Here is a 22,571-nt window from a genome sequence, read left to right on the forward strand (position 1 = left end):
ATAAAGATATATTGTGCTGAGTATCATCAGAGTGATTCCAGGTTTCTACATCATGATTGATGAACATTTGACTTTTCACTTATCAGGTATCTTCAGGTCACCCAAAGCCTTCCGAAAGGTTTGATTTAGATCATAACAAGATTGTGGTTGATTATGTGATGTGGCTGTGCAACACACAAACATAAAAGCAGACAAAACGGAAAGTAGATTCCACCCAAGGTGCCCAGTGTTTTCTGTCTGTCTTTTTTCTCCACCCACAGAGGGACTTTTCACAGTCAAGTAGAGCAGAGCATCGGCGTCTGTGTGTATGGAACAGAGAGAGGGTGTGAGACAGGAACTCTTCCTAAGGACACCACAGGGGGGCATTCGTTTTTCACAACTACAATAAATTCCTTAAGGTTACATTTACTAAACAATCATGAGCACATTTGCATGTAAAACATTGTCTTTATACCATCTGTGACTTGAAGTTCACATAGCAACTGATGGGTTTTCAGGGTTTATTCTTTAGTCCAGTCTGAAAGAAATAACATAGATCTATGAGGATCAGTCAACTTTAGGTATTGTATATTTAACATGCAGCATGCCTCTAGAAATATTGGTTTCCTTTTTCCTGCGCTCTATAAAAAGACTATAGATAACTTCGCAGTGAACTAAATCTAGTCTTTCCTAGAGCATAGTCAAATCAGGCTGTCAGAAGTTTCCGAGCCTTTGAGCTAGTCACCCAGAGGAAGAAATTCCACTTCTCTGTCCGTCTCATTTGACTGTGGTTATGCCTTTCTCTCTCTCACTATCTCTTTCTCTCTCAGCTCGGTAAAACTCGTCACTTTCCGATGATCAAAAAAATTCCGGAACAGAAAACCAAATATGGAATGGGGGGTGTGTCCCTATCAACCGGATTCGACCTTTTATGGGCTCAAAAGACAAACCTCAAATCTCTTATTTTGATATTTTGTGCAACTAAATCAGAGGCAGACTGAAAAACAGCAGATGGGAACTGAGAACAGGTGTCAGCAGAGTTCTCGCTCTGCTGTTAGAGTTTTTAGGAGCATCGGTGTCGCTCCACAGTGGAAAACAAACTTTCTTATCTCTCCTGCAGCAGCGGGCTCTCCACTGAGAAGTAATTCCCTTTGAAATCGTCACGGAGCCGCCCAGCCAATCAGAATTAGCTGCGCGTGCAGTCTCTAACCCTCCCTGTCCATATTTGGGTAATGACGTAACAGTCACATTCAAAAGGTTCCCCATATATACATACTAGTGTCAGGGAGCCCGCTTCCGTCACTAAAGCCAGTCGTAAACTTTGTCACATGAAGCGCAGCAGCAACACGGAGCGCATCCTCACACAACCGCGGTGACCGACAGAGACATGCAGTGGTGACCCCTCCGCGGCCGGGTTCCACGCACTTATTAGGCTCCAAGAAAAACAACAAAGAAGAAGAAGAGTCAGAAAGAGAGAGAGAGGTGAGCGCACGATGACAGCTAAAACTCTGGAGAAAGTGCCGGTGAATCTCGGAGGGTTCGTGCATCCCGTGGCAGACAGCGTGTACTCTGTGGATGACATCGCCGCCTGTCTGCCGACCTCTGTGGCCATCTTTCCCAACGCCGACCTGGGAGCACATTACGACCAGATGAATGTAGCAGCAGGTACGACAGATAAATCAGACATATCTCTCTTATTAACTGAATAGGTTTAGTAAACTGTTACAGACTTCTTCCAAAGTGTTTCTTGGGAGAAAACGATGAAATTCAAGTGTGCTCAGTCAGTTGTAGGTTGTAGCAAAGTGTGTTCATGCGCGCGCGTGTGTATGAGCAGGTGGGTGAATCATGGTTTGTTGTTGTCCGCAGACAGCCTGATGGGCGCTGACATGAACGCAGAGAAGCGCTCGGTGGAGCTCTCCTCCTACTCCAGCGGCTTCTCCCAGCCCGCCTCCCATCGCAACCAGACCTTCACCTACATGGGGAAGTTCTCCATCGACTCCCAGTACCCAGGGAACTGGAACCCAGAGGGAGTCATTAACATCGTTTCGGGTATATTCAACGTGGCCCAGCCGCCTCCCCCTCCACCTCCTCCTTCCTCTTCAGCCTCTTCCTCCCCGGCTTCCTCTGGATCTCCTCATCACTTCTCCAGTGGAGCTTTAAGTTGCACCATGGCGGCTCAGAGCCAGGCCGACCTGGATCACCACCATCACCTGTACTCACCCCCTCCCCCTTACTCCTCCTCTGGCTGCGGGGAGGTGTACCAGGACCCCTCGGCGTTTTTGTCCACCTCTTCCTGTCCCATAGCCTCGTACCCTCCGCCCTCGTACTCGTCACCCAAGCAACCCAGCAGTTCAGACGTTCCGGGCCTCTTACCCATCATCCCTGACTACTCCGGCTTCTTCCAGCCGGCCTGTCAGCGGGACATGCACCCTGCAGCTATCCCAGATCGGAAGCCGTTCGTTCCGTGTCCTCTTGATACATTCCGAGTCCCTCCTCCCCTGACACCGCTGAACACTATCAGAAACTTTACTTTGGGTGCTCCTGGTGGCGGCGGCTCAGAAACAGGGCAGCCACGGCTCTCCTCTGCCTACAGCCCCCAGAACCTGCCCCTCAGGCCGATCCTGCGTCCAAGAAAATACCCAAACAGACCCAGCAAAACGCCCGTCCACGAGCGGCCGTACCCGTGTCCGGCGGAGGGCTGTGACCGGCGCTTCTCCCGCTCCGACGAACTAACCAGGCACATCCGCATCCACACTGGCCACAAACCCTTCCAGTGTCGGATCTGCATGCGGAACTTCAGCCGCAGCGACCACCTCACCACGCATATCCGCACGCACACGGGCGAGAAGCCGTTCGCCTGCGACTACTGCGGCCGCAAGTTCGCTCGGAGCGACGAGAGAAAGAGACACACTAAGATCCACCTGCGGCAGAAGGAGAGGAAAGCGTCCACGGTGTCCTCGTCCTCCTCCTCTGGAAGCTCCGCGTTGGAGCGTCCGTCAGGCGGAATCAGCGCAGCCAGTGGGATCTGTTCCTAGGTCACACGAACTCCTTGAAGAACTCTGAGTATCGGTGTGAACGTTCTGGGAACGGGGAGCCGAACACCGAATGAAGAACTTGTGCACAGTGGTGCACTAAGACGCACAGCCATGCTACTGAACTCACACAGATGCTTATACGAATGCACTTTGCCTGCACAGCCTACTGAAATATGAATAAATATAAGTATAAATGTTTCCATTAAAAGGGGAGTCAGATATTCCCAACTCTTTGAACTGTGACACGGCCTGCGCTTGTACATGTAAAATAACGGCAATAATGTTTCAAAGAACTGAGGACACGTTTAAGTTATTTCATTTAATATGTCTGTTGATGAGTGTGTTTCTCCAGTGCCTTGCTGTGTCTTTTGTACACTGACTGATTCAAGGACGCTCCTAATGCAATGTAAATCTGCCCGATAATATGTAAAGTTGGAAAACATTCTATTTTTGTATTCAGTTTTGGTGTCGCTCCGAGTTTCCATTAATTGTTGCTCGTGTGTAAAAAGTCTGAGATGTAAATATGTTGAAGGATAATAGAGTCGTTTGTTGTGATGTGTGTTTTAAGACTTATTAAATGAACGAGGATGAGAAAAAACAAACACTGCTTTTATTCCTCATGACTGGAGCGCGACGCACCGCGCAGGCATGCAGAATAATAACCTCTCATCTGAATTTATACACACTTTTTGATGTTGGAAAGTTTTATTGGGCAAATCCCTCACTGCGTCATCTTTGGCATATCTGACTCAGAGTTTAGACCCACTCACTTTTTATCTTAGTGTCACCTCAGGTTATTATCAGACACTGATCTAGTAGGCAAACATGTTGAAGCTAGAAAGCAAAAAAAAAAAACTGAACGAATCCGCGCTTTGGCACAGAGAAGCAGGAACAAAGACTGGGCAGGAACGGATATTTCCAAAATTCCAAATATAGACACCCGATTATTTTAAGTATTCAAAAAATTGGTGATTACAGAAAAATGAGAACATATTTCCATAAGGGCAACTTTCTCCACACTTCAGTTCTGTATTTATCCATTTTCTCTTCTATATTTGTCTACATGTTCCACTGTTGTCATCGCCAAGAATAATATCTGTTGCGAGAGACAAACATGGTCGGTCCAGGATATTATTTTACCAAGAGGAACCGCAGACTTAGTTCTGAACAACCAAACTTCATTCAGTTATTTGTGGATTCAACCGGATATGTAACCAATGAAATATTACACTTGAAACGACTTCTTAAAAAAAAAAAAAAAAACACTAAAAGCTGAGAATTCGCAAACATAAAGAGTCAAATCGTTAATTCCGAGGCCGAAAATAAAGACATGAGCGTCATTCTGCTTTTTAATCTGAGTAAGACTTCCGAACTGAGACACTTCACAAGGTGAATTTGAACAATATGAGCGTTTTATTCATAAAATGATAAACGCTTGTATTAAACAAATTATGATTTACTGACCTGAATCAATTTAACGTGTTGCATTTACAAACCCAACAGTTTCTTGCTGCATCTATTGAGCACTCATATCAGTTTAACAGCATTTTGTTTGCAAATGCACAAATACACACACCTATACTTACACACACACACACACACGCGCACGCACACACACACACATCCCCCCACACCCCCACGCACACGCCCCCCCCCCCCCCCCCCCCCCCCCCCCCCCCCACACACACACCCAAGCACACACAGTGGGGAGTAATGTTAATTCTGAATCACAGGTCAGTAGAATAACTCCAGTCTCAGTTTTCCAGTATTCATGCCTGACTGTCTGCAGTCTGCTCCAGAGCAGGAGGATGGCCAAGAAGATGTACACTAACGCAACTTATGCAAAAAAAAATGAAAAAAATGAGTTAATAATCTTCATGGATTTTTTTCCAGATATTTTCAGCAGATCCATCTTTACAGGTCTTAAGTTGATATTTTGTCTTTGTTCTTGTGAAACTCACAACATTTGAAATGACTGCATACTTACACTAAATCAATTAAATGTTAGCACTAAAGCTGCATTACTAAGTTAACTTTTTATCTACATTATTGTGATTAAGTTGCCTTTATAAATTCTTTGTCTATTTCTGACAGATTAGACTACTTTAGTTAGAATATTTGCTAGTATTTGCAGGTGAAATAAATTAGTGGTCGTATCTTATTGTCTTACTCTAATTAGTTGGAAAGCAGAGTCACAAAATAAAGATGATTAAATATGATCAAACTCTATTTGAGAGACTGAGAACTCTCCAACGGTGGTCTGCCCTACCAGCTGCTCACCAGATTCTCACAGACTGACTGACTGCTGTATAGATGCTCTGCTGCACAGTGGATCATCAGAAATACTTGATAACTTAATCTATTGAAGTTGAGTTCACACAAAACAGTTAAGCATTTGAAAGTGGTGACTTTGGACTATAAAGGGTTAACACGTAACGTTCAGGACATCCCAGACAGACTCAGTTTCTGCTCAAGCAAACCTGCAAACCCAAGAGGAAGGTTTGAACATTTGTACAACTGATTTCTGTGTTGGAAAATCAAATGTGATTTGATTTTCACCACTGAAGGCATCAAAACTATATATATATATATATATATATATATATATATATATATACAGTACAGACCAAAAGTTTGGACACACCTAACCCTAACCCTATTCAATGAGTTTCCTTTATTTTCATGACTATTGACATTGTAGATTCACACTGAAGGCATCAAAACTATGAATAACACATGTGGAAATATGCACTAAACAAAAAAGTGTAAAACAACTGAAAATACCCCTTATATTCTAGTTTCTTCAAAGTAGCAACCTTTTGCTGTGATTACTGCTTTGCACACACTCTGCATTTTCTTGATGAGCTTCAAGAGGTAGTCACCTGAAATGGTTTTCACTTCATAGGTGTGCCCTGTCAGGCTAATAAGTGGGATTTCTTGCCTTATAAATAGTCATGAAAATAAAGAAAACCCATTGAATTAGAAGGTGTGTCACCTATTGCATTTTACAGTGTCCTCCCTCTTGTTTCTTGGTCCCATTGGCGATGCTGATGTGTCTTCAGAGTTAATTACTTATTGTCAATGATCAGGAACATGGAAAAAAAATTCATTCAAATGATTTGGCCTGACAGTGTAACCTGCCAGGCCTTTTTGCTTCATCCCTTTTTGCTTAAGGGATGAAGCAAAAAGGTTTGCTTCATCCCTTATTGGGATGAAGCAAACCTTTCCTTCATCCTAATAAGGCTGATTGGACCACAGAACGTCTATATGCTACCGGATAAGAACCAGGGTGGATCATACGGTGATGATGGAGGCATTCATTTGAAATAAGACAAAAACTAAGAAGTGGAAAGGTGGGAAGGTTAATCATAATAGCTGAAGGCTAATAAAGGCTGAGGATTATTCATGAGGATCCTCATATTTATTACTCCATTTACACTCAACAGGAAAACAATAATTATGGCAGATTTACAGACCTGTGTAGACTCAGAAAAAGGCACACTATAAGGTTAGGTAACATACAGTAGCATGATAGGAATGATAGTGAGTCAAAACAGCGTTTTATGTCATTTCTAACACTTCAGTAGGCCTTTAACATGGTGTGCTCTACAGTCTCCGTCTGGATTCAGTCACAATAAGTCAAGTGACAATATAATACATCAAAACACCACAAAGAAGCAGCTTTCTGTTTTATCAAATAAACCAGAACTATTAGGAAACATTGATATATAAACAAGTTTAAGGCTTTATAGAATGTAGTGTGGGCACTTGGGAAGAAGGACTAAAAGTATTCAATAAAAATAGCATCATTGCTAGGTATACAAATATTCACAATAAGGCAGGAGCAAGCTTTGGCATTAAGACGTCACGATGCGGAGGTCCTCTGCAGCAGAGACTTCATGGGAAAAGCTGCCACGTTTCTAACCATAACGCATTATTCACACATTGTTTGGCAAATGACATTCATCTGTGTACAAGGTAATATACGATTCAAAGAAATATAATATCAGATTAGGAATGTCCCTTCCTGGCCACCTTCCAGACCTCTTCCTGTAGAGTTCAGGAGCAGAGCGTTCCGGCTGATTCTCACTCCATAGGTGGATTCCCTGGAACGGGTGCAGAAAGTCAGAATTCCTGGTGGATGGATGAGTGGACGTCTGGGTGTTGTTCCAGTAGGAGGGGTGTGACTCAGATGGAGACCACAGGGCCTGGGTAAGGTTCCCCTCCACACCAGAAGTCCTCTGGCTGGGGGATTTCAAGGAGCCACCCCTCATTCTCCTTCTTGTCTCCCAGCTGCTCCTGGTCGACCTTTGCACCCGTCGCCGGCTCGGCCTCGCTCCGCAGGACTCTGTAATAGTGACAGTCCCGGCCGTCGTCGGGGTTGTAGGGAGGAGCCAGGATGTCCAGGAAAGCAGTCGGCCCGTCCACCGCATCGATCTGGTGGAGGTTATCCCGCACGGGGGTGAGGAGGCACGGCCCGCTGGTCTCAGAGTATTCAGCCACGGAGCGGAGCACGGAGCGCCACACCACCGCCGTCTGCAGCGGAGCCAGGGCCGGCTCCAGACGAGGCGGGACAGGAAGACTGTTCTCCAGCTTGTCCAAACACCTGACGTTCACCTTTCCATACAGGACCTGTGCAGATGACAGAAAACTGTCAGGATTGATGGTAAACACTTCTATTTCCAATTCGTCCTTTGAGTCTACCTTTCAGTGCAGCAAAGAACATCATTTCTTTTAGAGTCCATGACTAAAGTTGTTAATATGATGCAAAAACAGGGAAGTTCCAGTCTGATCCCAGGTATCAGCCTGGGGTTCAGATCACAGTAATTCTGACTGACATGCATCAGAGAACCTGACTGCAGTCATGTGACCCTCCTGTCCAACAACACAAAAGCTGGAAATCAGAACATCTGTAAGGTGACAGAAAACTATGATGGAATCTAAAAACTAGTGTTGCTAACATGTTTCAAACATAAAGTAAAAACAAGTCAGTCAACAAGGGATGAACGATAGTGATATCGCCACAAGCATCGCTATCAGTTCTATAAATAAAACTAGCATATATTTTAACAACCAATATTTATTTCCATCTTGTTGCTGCTTGTTTCTGGAGGTAAGGAGGTTGGTCATGTGATGGTGAGGTCAGCTGTGTGGTCGTTTTTAATCGAGGTGTGAAATGGGAAGTGAATTATTTATGATATCAGTTATCGCCCATAACAGCAATATTAATATCGGTCCAAATTTTCATATCGGTGCATCCCTACAATCATCATTTCAAATACCTTTGAGATAAAGTATTACATAAGAAATACTTTAACTCAAAGTCTGTGCTGTAAAAACACATATATGAGACTGAGACGGTGTATCTGTTATTGTAAATGAATGAATTAAAGAAACCAGCAGGAGGAGTTTTAAAAAAAAAATCAACAATAATGTCTATGATATAATTTTTGTCCAACACGTATGCCGAAACCTCACCTAACACATAAACTCCACATGTATTTTTGTCAGAAAGATTGCTATAAACTATTACAGAAAAAGGAACAACATAATTCCTCATAAATGCGCTAAGCTTCTGTGAACCTTTGCTGGTTGTTCTGGTTGGACACAAAATAGCTAAGTTGGGTTTTTTTGCCTGACATACTCGGCCACTCTCAAATAATCTCCAACATTCATCACCATTAAGTTTCTAATTATTCATAACAGATAATAAAAAATATTAATAAATTAGGATACAGGAATAGTCACTTTTAGAGAGCAAGTGAAGCATCTAGGTTCTATACATCTACAAAGGAGATTTCTAATCCTTCAATAAAAACTAATAAAAAATAGTCAAACAATGTATAAATCTTATAAAAGCACAATTAAGTATTTTCGAATGAAATTTCTATTTGGTGCAAAAATGTGGTCGACCAGCTGCAATCCAAACACATTTAAGTTCATTTTAATGACTTTCACAACAGTTTGGCTAAATTGGCTACTACAATTGATGAAATTAATGAAGTACTTTTAAACAAAAATAATTATGCTCTGTGGCTCTTGTATTGTAAAGGACAACAGGTGGTAAAGGTAGTTTCGGTGGATTTGCTGTATCCACAGATAAAGTTTAGGCATTAAGGTACAATAACCTTAGCAGTGTATTTCAAAACAGGGTCATTTTGTTCTCACAGCAGCATAAGATACATTTAACTCAGTTGGGAGAAAAAGAGCTCAGGACAGACAGGCAGACAATGAGACCTTGAGCATCCCGTTCATTCCTGGGTGGTCGTGGAGCGGGATGGAGGTCCCGGCCTTCAGCAGGAACACCCCCATGCTGAACACCTCCGTCTCACAGATATGCATGTAGGTGACTGGGGGGCTCTGAGGTGCAGCTGCGCCGGAGCTCGGTTTGTTTTTCGGCGGAATAATTTTCAGGTCCTTGGCCCGGACGGAGGTCACTAAGGAGATCAGTTCATTGAACTTGTCCGTAACGACGCTTCCGTCCCCGTTGTTCGCAGACCTGCAGTCTTTAAACGTGATAAAGGCCTGCTTCGCTATTTTCTGGATCAGGGCAGTTTTGTTGTCTCGCGGCATTCTGGTTGAGTGGGGGGGAAAAAACTAACGGTTACCAGGGAGTCCCTGCTCCGCTGTAAAAACAGCTGAAAAAGCCTCTCACACACCCTGTTGTCTCCGTGTGTCTCACAGCGCTGCTCGGTCCGACTTCAGAAAAGACTAGGTTGACGAGTTTACAATAACAGAAAATAATTCATGGTGATAATGTCAAATTTCACCGCCACATACTAGCCTCCCACATCACATTTTTCGTCGTCTCGCCCCCTACACGTCCAACCTCACGGGGCATGCGCATAACACGAAAAGCAATCTGGGATATGAAGTTCCATTAGAAAATAGCAGGCCTCGATCGTGTCAGAATTTAACACTGAATCAGCAAAGCTTACTGTTAAATTCTGATGAAATTAATTTGATTCTTCATTTTAATACCATTCTACCATTCTAATTTATTCCAAACGAAAAAAAACATTAGCATTTCTGTTAATGACACTACATTTCCCAGTAGTCCTGAGGAGGCAACAGCTAGAGAGGGGAAGGCCAGACAGGCCATTGAACTCTCCGCCACCCTCCCAATTACCAGCATCGCTCTGGCTTGGTTTCATCTCACATTTTTTCCCCTTGCCAGCTTCAATATTACAATAACATTTGAACTTTACATATATAATATTTATATTATTAAAATTAATGGATGAAAGGGGCATGCTCTGTGTTGCTTTGGAAGTTTCTTTGAGTTTCTACATTTTATTGTAAAGAACATATTTCCAAATGAATGTTCTACTTCAGCACTTTTATTAATAAAGAAACAATTTTTCTATATTATGAGTAAAATATGAGTTTATTTATGTTTGGTGTTTATTTATGTGCAATTGTTGCTTTGACTTTTGAAACCAGCTTTTATTTTGAAAGCGAATGTCGAGTGTTTTTCCGTTTTGGGGTGATGACCTCCAGTCTCCAGATGGATTAAAGGGCTTCCATCCCTCGGCTTTCCTGAGTAAAGCAGACTATTTTCAGGTGAAAAAAGTTTGTGAGAAATTAGAGAAGCTTTTAAGGACTGACACGACTCTCTAAGAAGACTGGAAGTGAATGTAAAGTTTTAAGCAACACATAATGAACATTAGAGTATTTATTTCCTGAAGTCAGAGGCAAGGTAATGGCTGTTTCTAAGGATTGGGGCTTCAGTTAGTAAGCGTAAGACTGAGCGCAGAAAAATGCAACTAAAAATTTGGAAGATACGTTTTTCATAGGCTTTTCCATTAGCACCGCAAAAAGCCAGGCTTTTTTATGTTCACCTTTATAGTTTTTGTGGTATTCTATATTGAATATACTATATTCATAGAAAGTATATTTCGAAATGTATTTTTATTATTAATCTTAGTCGTATGATACATCACATATGTTTTTACTATGTCACTGTTGTCAGCAGTAGGTAAAAATGAATTTTATTACTAGTCATTCAGTCTATATTTAGAACATACCAATATTTTTTTTTTAAGTCTGACATTCTGATTCCATGTTTTTATTTCTGAGGAAACTGATATGTAGACAAAAAACTGTGCGGTAGTCTCTTTGATAAAGAATATATTTTGTCTAAAAATAATTAGGATGATTCCAAAATGGCCAGAAAGAGAAATGGCAAAAGCAAAGGTGGATGATTAGCAATGCTTGTCAACAACTGATGGAGTCATCCAGAACATGCTACTGTGGAATATTGTCTCTGTCCTTGGATATCGAGATAACAGCATCTCAGGACAATTAGATCCTTCCTGCCCACATCATCATCCACAACAAAAGCGTTGGACGATGAGAGTTACAACAACCTTTAATTTCTTTTTGGGATAAATATAGTATTTTTGAATTGAATTAAATTTCCACTTATGCTTCAAATTATGTCTCTAACCTTAAAAACCCAAAAAACTAAAAAAAAACCATCAAACTTCAAATACACAACAAAAAGATTGATGGTTTATTTGTTCATAGACTGAAATTAATGAGTTCTCAGTTTTATTGAATTTCACTGGAAAATTGAGAATTGATCATCTTCGATCTGCAGATCACTGATCACAATGGAAGATGGCCCATTCTGATTGGTTCATCACTTGAGTAACTGAGTTCAGCCTGTTGTTGAGATTCTTCCCAGCAGATGCAGATACTGATGTGTCCCACTCCTGTGGTAAACTCTGTCTGGTAAACTCTGTCCATACTGAATGATAAAGGACTTCAATGTAACTTAAATATATATATTTTTTCAGTGATTATAGATTAAACTGCTTGAAGATGGTTCATTACTACCTGGATGTCTAAACAGTTATTACACATTCAGATAATTTATTAAATGAGACATTTAATACTTTGGTTGAGTTTCTTATCCAGAGTGATTAACCAGCTGCAGCGTCTCCATTTGGAGCAGCTACTGGGGAAACACCTAGAGCCCTATATTACCTTATATTACCCTATATTATCAAGCTGGCTCAGTTTATAATATTGTTACTATTTTCTTTAAATGCAGTTGCATGCAGTTTAAGGGAATATTTGTTCATACAACTGGAAGAATAAAATGTAAAGTAATTAAATTCAGAGATTTCAGTTCGGATCCGAAATGATACAGACATTTCTGAAAACAACATAAAACAACATAAAATACTAAGCATTGTTTTGGGATGCTAGAGCCAGTGACAGTTGCTCACCAGGAACTTAACACATGTATTGGTCAAAATCTAAAATCGTCAATGATGACAGGATCTGATTTTTACCCAATTTTTATGTTTCTTTTTATATATACATTTAAATCTTTTGAGTTTTATATTCAGAATTTCAGAAACATGATATACTGTAGCATATCACTTATACAGGAAACAACTAATCAGTTAATCTTTATTAAAAGAACACTTTTCACCCAGTCAAAGACTAGACTAAAAGTGTAAAGGTGAAAAACAAAGTCAGATGGGTGATTAGGTTTGAATTATTTTGGCCACTTAATGACAATAATTCCCTTGTTGCTCCAAAGTTTTTCTGTCAAACTAGAACAGAAACACAATCAAATAGTAACAGAGTCTGTATGGGTCATTTTAAAATTGATAATGATGTTTTCTGTCATCATAATGTTAAAATAATAATAGTAATTGACAGAATACCAAAATGAATTAGTGGTATTTAAAAAAAAACAACAAAACAGACAGATAAGAAAACAGAATCATGAACAAAACCCATTGGTTTCTGATCGGTGTAATAAGGCTCCAGGATTAACTAAGTCTGGCTGTTAGCCTGACTCTGGCTGTTAGCCGGAGCAGACCCGGCTCCGGACCAGTCTGCTCCGGACCACCAGCCGGGTGGTCCGGAGCAGACTGGTCCGGAGCCGGCTGGTCCGGAGCAGACTGGTCCAGAGCCGGGTGGTCCGGAGCAGACTGGTCCGGAGCCGGGTGGTCCGGAGCAGACTGGTCCGGAGCCGGCTGGTCCGGAGCCGGCTGGTCCGGAGCAGACTGGTCCGGAGCCGGCTGGTCCGGAGCAGATTGGTCCGGAGCCGGGTGGTCCGGAGCAGACTGGTCCGGAGCCGGCTGGTCCGGAGCAGACTGGTCCGGAGCCGGGTGGTCCGGAGCAGACTGGTCCGGAGCCGGCTGGTCCGGAGCAGACTGGTCCGGAGCCGGGTGGTCCGGAGCAGACTGGTCCGGAGCCGGCTGGTCCGGAGCCGGGTGGTCCGGAGCAGACTGGTCCGGAGCCGGCTGGTCCGGAGCCGGCTGGTCCGGAGCAGACTGGTCCGGAGCCGGCTGGTCCGGAGCAGATTGGTCCGGAGCCGGGTGGTCCGGAGCAGACTGGTCCGGAGCCGGCTGGTCCGGAGCAGACTGGTCCGGAGCCGGGTGGTCCGGAGCAGACTGGTCCGGAGCCGGGTGGTCCGGAGCAGACTGGTCCGGAGCCGGGTGGTCCGGAGCAGACTGGTCCGGAGCCGGGTGGTCCGGAGCACACTGGTCCGGAGCCGGGTGGTCCGGAGCAGGCTGGTCCGGAGCAGACTGGTCCAGAGCCGGGTGGTCCGGAGCAGACTGGTCCAGAGCCGGGTGGTCCGGAGCAGACTGGTCCAGAGCCGGCTGGTCCAGAACAGGCTGGCTGCTCACCATGTTAACTTTTGTGTTACCACTTCAAGTCATAATTAAGGAAAATTCCAGCCTAATCCACTATCCTGGTTTTGTGAAACAACCCTCAGGAAGGTTAACACCAAAATAACTTATAAAAACACACCTACCAGAAAAAACTAATAATGCAGAAACTATGAACCACAAATAACCCATAACAAAACTACAAACAAACACACCCAAGAGTCATGGAATTTATATTTCTTCTCTGTCTGATGACATTATTTTTAATATTAAATTAGATGTTATGATCATTTACTCAGTACTTAAATAGTTTTTTACCAAATACTTTTTACTCTTACTTGAGTAATTTCTTGGGTGATCACTTTTTACTTTTACTTGAGTAAAATATGTTGAAGTAGTGCTACTCTTAATTGTGTACAAGCTTGAAGTACAGTATCCACCCTTGTTGAGATCACAATTTTGAAGTCTTATAATAGTCTTGATCTTAGTGTCGAGTTTAGTCTTGACCTTTAGATCATTTTAAAACCAAGATCAACTACAGCTTTGTGTAAAAGTAGTGGATACATTCAAATGCAGCCCATTAAGTTATCTACTTTAATAATTTAGACTCTGCTAATTTTGTCCCTCCAGATGAGGAGATAAGAGGGAAAGAAACCATTGTAAAGTGCAAATATGTGGATTTTTGTGTAGTCTGTAAAAGACACATAAAGAAAGAACTCAGAATGAGTTTAGTCTTCTGCCTCCATCGATCATGGCAGGATACCTAACCAGCACACCGTTGCAACCAGTTAGATAATAAGATAACCTCAGAGCTCTTTTGTAGGTTACCTTATTTGCCGTCACAGGTACATTTTCCTCAAATGTTTGCAGAAACAACTTCATTATCATGATTACACCAATGGTCTTAAAAATGGACTTTCATTGGTTTGTTAGACTAGATGGTCTGGGGAGGTTACACGCCAGGTGTAGCTTCAATGCGGAGAACAAAAAGAGAGAGAACATTATGATAGTGTCAGTGATAGTTGCAGATTATTGGTGAATGAAGGGAGTAAGTAGAGTGGGGGAAAGTGGCCATTATGTCCTCCAGGAGCCTAAGCCTATAGCAACATAATTACTGAGATACCTTATGACACGGGCGTCATAAGACTATTATCAATAGACCCAGATCTCATGAAAGATGAAATTTTATATATTTATGTATTTATAACATATGTTGTTTGATCTCAAAGTGTCTGAACTCTGTAGTCAATTGGTTATTATGTTATTATGGGTTTTTTTGCCCCCAGTCAGAGAACTACGTTTCTGTTTTTTATCATGATAACGCTAATAATTTCCTACATATAGGGCTGAGGGGAAGAACGTACAATTTAACAGGATAAAATAGGTGTAGAAATACAATTAATCAGACTTTCTTATAATCTTACAAAATGGATGTCTTAAGGCAAAAGTGTCAAACTCCAGTCCTGGAGGACCGCTGTCCTGCAACTTTTAGATGTGCCTCTGCTGCACCACCTGAATAGAATAATTAGGTCATTAGCAAGACTCTGGAGAACTGATCTACACTAGGAGGAGGTAATTAAGCCATTTCATTCCAGCGTTTTCTACCTGTGGCACATCTAAAAACTGAAGGACAGCGGCCCTTGAGGACTGGAGTTTGACACTCCTGTCTTAAGGTGACATTTTTCTTTGGTCTTTAGCTGCTTTTTCACACAGTTCTACTGTAATATTTCTGATCCAATTTACCTATTCATTGGACCGATTTGTCATTCTAATTAAATTTATTGAATTAATTTCCTTGTGCCTAAGCTTTGACAGCATATTGGGCAGCGTGAGCTTAAAAAATTATGAAGTCACTGAATGAAAAACCGCAGAGGATTCTGGGATACATTTTCAGTACAGGGAAAGGATCCAACAAACCCATGAAAGAGGACCTGTGAAAAATCTGTGGTTCAGTTGATATTCTATCTATCTTTGTCCCTAGTCTATATGCCAAAGGTACCTGATCATGCAAAACTAACAAAAATCACATTTGTAGTAAACAAAAAAGAACAAAGGAAGAAAAAGAAATGACTGAATGAATTCATAAATATAAACATATGTAGGATCGCCCTTTGATTGACTGGTGACCTGTCCAGTATCCCCCCTCTTGTCCAGTGGCTGCTGGATATGGGCACCATCCCGTCACAGCTCCCCATAACCCTGAAACTCTACAAAGATAAGAGGCTAAATATGATGGCTGGAATCCAAATAAATATATTCACAGATAAAAACATAAATACAAATACAAACAAAGCAAAACTCATAATAAGTAGATCACAATAAGGGCAGAATAATTCACAAAATAAACTGACAAAATCTTTGCCAAAAAAGTATATACTAAAATATTCAAATGAACAACTTTTAAAAAATTTCTGAGCTTTTCCTAAAAAGATTTGAGATTAATCTCAAAATTTCTACGTTTCTTGTCAGAAATTTACCCTTCCTTTTTTTCTGTCTCCTATGGTCCTATACCAATAAAAATTGTTTTATTGGTTTTTAAAGCTATAAATGGCTTAACCCCAGCTTATCTCCAAGACCTACTTCACGACCAATCCATTTCTACAAAACTTTGGTCAAATAATAAACTACTCTTGTATAGTCCAAGAATCACCCTGGAAAGCAGAAGAGACTGGGCATTCACTGTCAGTGGCCCTAATCTGCAGAACAACTTCCCCATAGAACACTTCAATTCACTCCTTGAAACTATTTTTTATTCTTTGGCATTTCCTTTGGGCCTGACATTGAAATATAATTGTCCTGTCTGTTTTAATTTGTGTTTTTATTCTTATGTGTTTTTATCTGGGGTTTTATGAATATTGTACAGGGCTGTTTTTAAAGTGCTTTATAAATAAATTGACATTGGTCCTGTTAATACAACATCATAGGAATCTGAGTGATAGTTAGTTTTACATGGTAGTAAAAGTTCTGCTTTAAGCTTCTTTTTTTTTTTAATTGTTGGACTTTCTGAAGGAAATTCAAACATTTGTGAGATGCCATATAGAACTCTGTTCTGTCCTGTTCAGTTGTGTTCTGTTCTGTTCTGTTTTGTTCCGTTCTGTTCTGTCGGTGAGTGGCAGCCAGAGCAGAAGGAAGTCAGCCTGGTAAACCCAGCAACAAAACATGGGGCTGAGTCACCCAAATCTAAAACACTCAAAAACACTAAATTGAGTCACCAGCATCACAAACCCAAATGTACTGTACTGATCACATGTTAGAAGTTGGCAGGGTTGTGTGTGGGTTCAAATTTGAGTAGCTCCTTTTTTCCTCCCTTTTTGGTGTGAGTAGCCGAGTGCATTTGTGTGCATGTTGCATTATGTATGATGCTTCCTGTGTGATGAGCGAGATGACACAAAGAAAGCGATATCCTCTCCAGAGATAATGAGGGCAGCACACACACACACACACCGACACACACACCCACACGCCTGCATACACATACACACACACTCTTCAGATTGGTTAACATGCACAGTGTGTTGCTTAGAGACCCGTCTTCATTAGATGAGATGTGAGGTAATCTCATTTAATCTTATTAGGAATCATAGGGTTAGACAGACAGGCAGTAAATGAACTGAACCTTTGTTCAGTTCTTCTTTTTGCCCACAGTGGACTGATACTGAAGCCAAAAGAATCCCTCTAGAAATGCTGTTAAAGATGATCAGTTTATTGCCTGTGAACGCTTTATTGACTGAACTTACATTGTACTTTTATAGTCATAGCAAACACTAAAAGCAGTTTTTCACATTATCCAGTCAATCTGCACTCTAATACCTCCAATGACCCTGGACCCATTTACCCCATCTACACCTGTAGATATTCACACATTCATTCAATGATACATGGTGTGAGCTTGTTTTGAGGTCATCCAGGGGTCCTTAAAACAAGGAGGACCCCTGTTTGACCCCTGTTTGACCCCTGTTTGACTGGGGGAAGCTGAACTCAAACTCCAGTCGCCAGTTGACTACTGAGATGTTGATGCTCCAGATAAAGCTGGTTGCAAATAAATACATTTTATGAAAAAAGCATCAATCCCTGGAGCCAAAGTTTTACATTTGAACAATTGGTTCAGTGAGTGTTCTTACATATTCTTGTCTTTATGGATAAAATAAATATTAGTAATTATTAGTAATCAAGAAATATTAGAAACTATCAGCTATCAAACATGTAATCAGTGCTAACTATGCTAAAAGTACATTTAACATATTGTTAACTTTATTGTTCAAAAAGCAAAGGTTAACCAAAACTTTGCTAATGGCTAGTACAAAACTGTGTATTCAATTTAACTCTTGACCCTTAGAGTCTCTTGGAGCCAATGCTGTTGCCCCCAAATATGGGTCCCTAAGGAATAGTTATTATAAAACTAAGAATGCTGGTCTCAAGACCTTCAAAGCAGTGATTGATAATTTTTTTTCTTTGTTCATTTCTACAGAACATTTCATTTACGTTTAATAAATAGCAGAACATGCCAATCAGCCACCCAAAAACTTCTACATCAAAGTGAAATAAATTAACGTACCTAAGGGTTTGATTTTCCCCCACTCTGTCATTTTTTGTGAATTTTTGATTGCTCAATTTAGATCTTGTTGCTGTCACTTGTTAGCTACTTTTGAAATCAAAGAGTAAAAATATGAAATGGATGCAGAAGCTGAATACAAGCCAAAGGTCCAGGAGGGGGCATAATGTGGTGAACACATCAGATTGACCAATATAGTTGTTTTTATTGTCAATGCTGATATTTAAAGGCTGTTTTGGTCCTAGATCATTTCTCGGGGTTAACAATACCATTCTTGTTTTTTTATTGAGTGTATGGTTTATTGTCATTCTTAGCATGACCTGTTGTCATGTACTGGCCTTTTCTTTGCCATTAAACCTGCGCAGTTGTTAGTTGAGAGTTGATTGAAGCAGCAGCTTCATTTTATTAATCTGGTGGTAGAAACATTTCGGATCACAGATTTTTTTAGCTCCCATTCTGAAAATGTACCTTATCACAATAAAAAAGGTAATTGAGCCCTAATATTTTTTTCTCAGTATCAGTTTTCCAGTCATCATCTACAGTTAGGTGTAATCAGTCTTTTATTATCAGGTTTCTCCACCATCATTCATAACATCATATGTGTGAGTATGCATTGGACAGAGCATGCTCAGTAGAGAGTGTACAAACAGGCGTGTGAACGAGGCAGAGCACACAGTGGCTGTGCTGCAAGATAAAATAAAGCAATTAGACTTTATTTTAAAAGACATCTGTTATTTCCCATTGATATGTTTGTTTTAGCCATTACTAAACTTTGAGGAAAATTACCAGAATGAAATTACCTGAAAGTGTCATTTAGAGATTTTATAGAGAATAATTACATTTTACAGACACTGAGTCTGGTTTACTTTAACTACAGGAGTGGCCACAGCAGTATGAGTTTACCCAATAGCTACATTTTGTCCATTTTGTTTGCTAATAGGGAATATTGAAGTTACATAATTATTTTTAGTTCTTCAACAGTTTCCTAAAGCTGCAGCTCTTTACCAGGTCTTGTTTTTAAATGAGTGGGGAGGAGACATAAAAATACAAAAGATACTTTAACTAGTCAGAAATGCTCCTTACAGTTTCTGCACAGCTTTTGCAGGGACAATCACAATTTAGGTTGCAGTTAAACAATATTGTTAAAGTTAAGCTGCCATGGAGGACAATGTTGTAAAGGACCCATTCAGTCAGAGATCATATTTGCATCTGATGCTCGTTCCTATAAAGCCAATATTATTCCCCTTCGGTTTAAAATATGCATGACTGGCATTGCAGAGAAGTCAAGCGGGCTTCATCTAGCAGTTGTCAGAGCTACAGCCAAAAACCTCTGAATGGAGAGAGTGATTGTCCCTTTGGCTACTTTTTGCATGGTATAAACACACACACAAATATTCTTATTCATGGTACATTCCTTGTTCTTCTGAAATTAGCATACTAGGACAATGAGACAATGATAAGGGCTGCTGTGTTTCACTTTGTGGCCTTTGTGTCCAGTCAATAAACAGCCTGTTTTCTTTCATCAGAGCCTGCAATATTTTGCATTGAGAACATGAGGACTCTTTCATTTACTGTCCCCTGTACCCTCACAATATCCAGCCTTCATTGAGAATAATGCCAACTCTGTTCTTCATCAAGGAACTCAGACAACTGAAGTCCAAGAGGAAATTCAGTTCCTTGAGCCTAAAACAAAATCCAAAACCCTGTTGATGCTTCTGATTCTTGCCATCTGTGCCTTTGTGGAAAAAAATGGGAAGAAAACAGCTTTTCACCTGAGAGTATTCCAGAGAGCCTATCTGTAATAAATATATCAAATTGCATGCATACTGGTGCTGGGAAGACCTTAGTCTGGGAAAAACAATAACCTACTATTTTAAATAACTGAGTGGATTATTTCAGGATATTAGGAAACCATCAGAAGGAGGGCCCAAAGCTGTTTAAATCCATCATAAGAAGAAAAGCATCTTCATGTGATGAGCCACAAATAGCTGAAGTGACTGAGATGACCTAATCCTATCAATGACTAGAGAGGACAGGACTCAGGACAGGAGAAGAGACTTCATCACATAGATGAAGAAACTAGGAACAGCTAAGATCTCCTAGGCCTCCAGTAGACGACCCGACCTGGTGATAGCTCATCATGATGTATCAGAATAGCACAGAAACATGAGCAAAGACATTTGCCAAATTTATTATGGTTATTTGGGATTTGTAACCTCTGGTTATCACAGCATTAGGCAGTGATGAAATGCCTAGTGCATTATTTTGTATAATTTTGATGGAGTCAGACAAATAGGAAATCTTGTGTAAATTTATTTCCTCTCACCCCCTCCCACTTGGACAGACGTGAACTTTCGTTCTCAGACTCCAAATCTCTCACAAATATGTGCAACAGTTCCGACATAGTCAAGCCTTGGAAGATCAGACATTATCTTGTTTTAATAAATCTGCTGCTTTTGGTTGAGGAGAATAGATTATTATTACTATTACTATGCTTTTTTTCTCCTTTTCTATGAAAGAAAGCAGTTTACTGCTCTCACAAATTTACTTTCTGATCCCAGAGTTGTATGTTAAAGGCATGCATGTATGAATACATGACTGTAATTTGAGAAAATGATTCATCATAAGCACTAGTGCATGTGTGTCAAGTCTTTGTGTAGTGGGGACATTTTTCACATATTATACAGTATTATCCATTAATAAATGAGCCTCTACCTCCAAAAGCTCATAGCACCCATTTCCTGTGTGAGTCATTATCTGTACACATACAGCGTACACTCAAACACACACACTAGAGAGGAAAGTATCTGAAAACCTCTTGTACACCCTGTGCTTCCTCTCACATGTCATGTTTTCTTTTCCTTTCTGTCTGTCCTCATTTCTGTCCATTAAAGGGAGGACAGACAAGTCAAAAATTTCAAACTGAGGTTTGGTGAATACAAGTATGTAATCTGCAGCAGCTTGCAAGTACTGGCTGGTAGCGAGAGTGCCAGGAGTTCAAAGGCCAACTTTTGATCTTCCTTCCTGAACTTTGATGTCTTTTTGGAGCAGGGCCGAAACCAGATTTCTGTTTCACTGTAGCAAGCCCAAATCTTTAAAAAGTCAGTGCAATTGACGCAAATGATTTTTATGAGTCCTTAACTTACCACCTCATTGGCCACACACAGATATTTACATAAATGTTTAGATTAAGATCACAAGATCTTAATCTTAATCTAAGATCTTGCCCTGCTCCGATGATCATACCTTGAATAAATGTGCAATATTTAAATTAGAATGGTGTCGCCAGGGCAACATATTGACTGGTCACAACCTCTCATCAGCTCTGCATCTCACAAATATGAAGTTTCTAATTACCTTCATCATTATAGTCATTTAGCTGAACTATTTCTGATGAGAGGAGCAAGGCGTTCGATGCCAAATCTTAAGCTTTGGTAAAACTTTTCTTTCTAGTAACGTTCAGTCTGTAGGGTGACTCAACACAAAAATTTGCTAATTTGAGATGGGGTGAAGGTTAATAAATAAATTAACTGACATTTCAGAATGAAATATTTTCCACCTGGAGTGGAACTATTTGAACCCCATCTTCATGTATGTAGTAAATAAGAAAAGGGAAAATAAAACTTTTCACACTTTCAGTATTTATGTTGTGTAAGAGGTCCTTTACAGGACAAATAGAAGATCTGAGATGTTCAAAGATCCTACCTGATGTAGGTAAGAATACAATGATTCATTCCTGGATAATGATTCTCTCCTACCAGTTTCAGCAGCATCTTCACAGCGTTTTTTGGTTTTCTTCTGGGATTGATTAACAGATTCCCCACATCTCTTCATCCATGGAGCACAGAACCCTTCTCCTTCCTGAACCACATGATCACTTGACATTCTCATGGTGTTCAATTCCATGTCATTGATGAATGAGTCAGACATCTGAAAAGCAATTATGCCCAAGTTGAACTAGACTGGTGAATGTCTGCAGTTCTCTTCCTGATGTTGGCTGATTTCTGTGGACTTTTCCATGATGTTGCAGAAGGAAGCAGAGTGCTTGAGCTGTTGCCTGCAGCTGCTTTCACAGGCAAGCCTCCACATATGGAGGCCTCAGTGCTTGACACGGACGTCACAGGTTCAAGTCCCGGCCTGATTACCTTTGCCGCATGTCTTCCCCCCTTTCTCTCATTACCCACTTTCCTGTCAATTCAGTATCAAATAAAGGCCACTAGATCCAGTAAAATCTTTTTTAAAAATGCAGCCTGACAAAAAAATGGCCACCACGAAGTTCAATTCAATTGAAAAATAATTTGTTGATCCCGAAGGTAAATTAAGTGTTGTTGTAACTCATAACAGTTCATTTCCTTCAAAGAGTTATTG

General features: G+C 40.8%; 2 protein-coding genes across 2 annotated transcripts; one reads left to right on the forward strand and one right to left on the reverse strand.

The window, feature by feature from the left end:
* The first annotated feature begins 1,281 nt into the window (after positions 1-1,281).
* egr2b (early growth response 2b) lies at positions 1,282-3,612 on the forward strand. The gene is made up of 2 exons (XM_032575365.1): positions 1,282-1,644; positions 1,846-3,612. The coding sequence occupies exons 1-2, from the start codon at positions 1,473-1,475 to the stop codon at positions 3,012-3,014; spliced, it is 1,341 nt and encodes a 446-aa protein (XP_032431256.1). The 5' UTR covers positions 1,282-1,472; the 3' UTR covers positions 3,015-3,612.
* A 2,788-nt stretch (positions 3,613-6,400) lies between these two features.
* Positions 6,401-9,587, reverse strand: adoa (2-aminoethanethiol (cysteamine) dioxygenase a). The gene is made up of 2 exons (XM_032575317.1): positions 9,252-9,587; positions 6,401-7,646 (listed from the first exon to the last, which is right to left on the reverse strand). The coding sequence occupies exons 1-2, from the start codon at positions 9,585-9,587 to the stop codon at positions 7,203-7,205; spliced, it is 780 nt and encodes a 259-aa protein (XP_032431208.1). The 3' UTR covers positions 6,401-7,202.
* Between the last annotated feature and the right edge of the window lie 12,984 nt (positions 9,588-22,571).

The sequence above is a fragment of the Xiphophorus hellerii genome, chromosome 10 (assembly GCF_003331165.1).
Source record: "Xiphophorus hellerii strain 12219 chromosome 10, Xiphophorus_hellerii-4.1, whole genome shotgun sequence".
Lineage (NCBI taxonomy): Eukaryota > Metazoa > Chordata > Actinopteri > Cyprinodontiformes > Poeciliidae > Xiphophorus > Xiphophorus hellerii.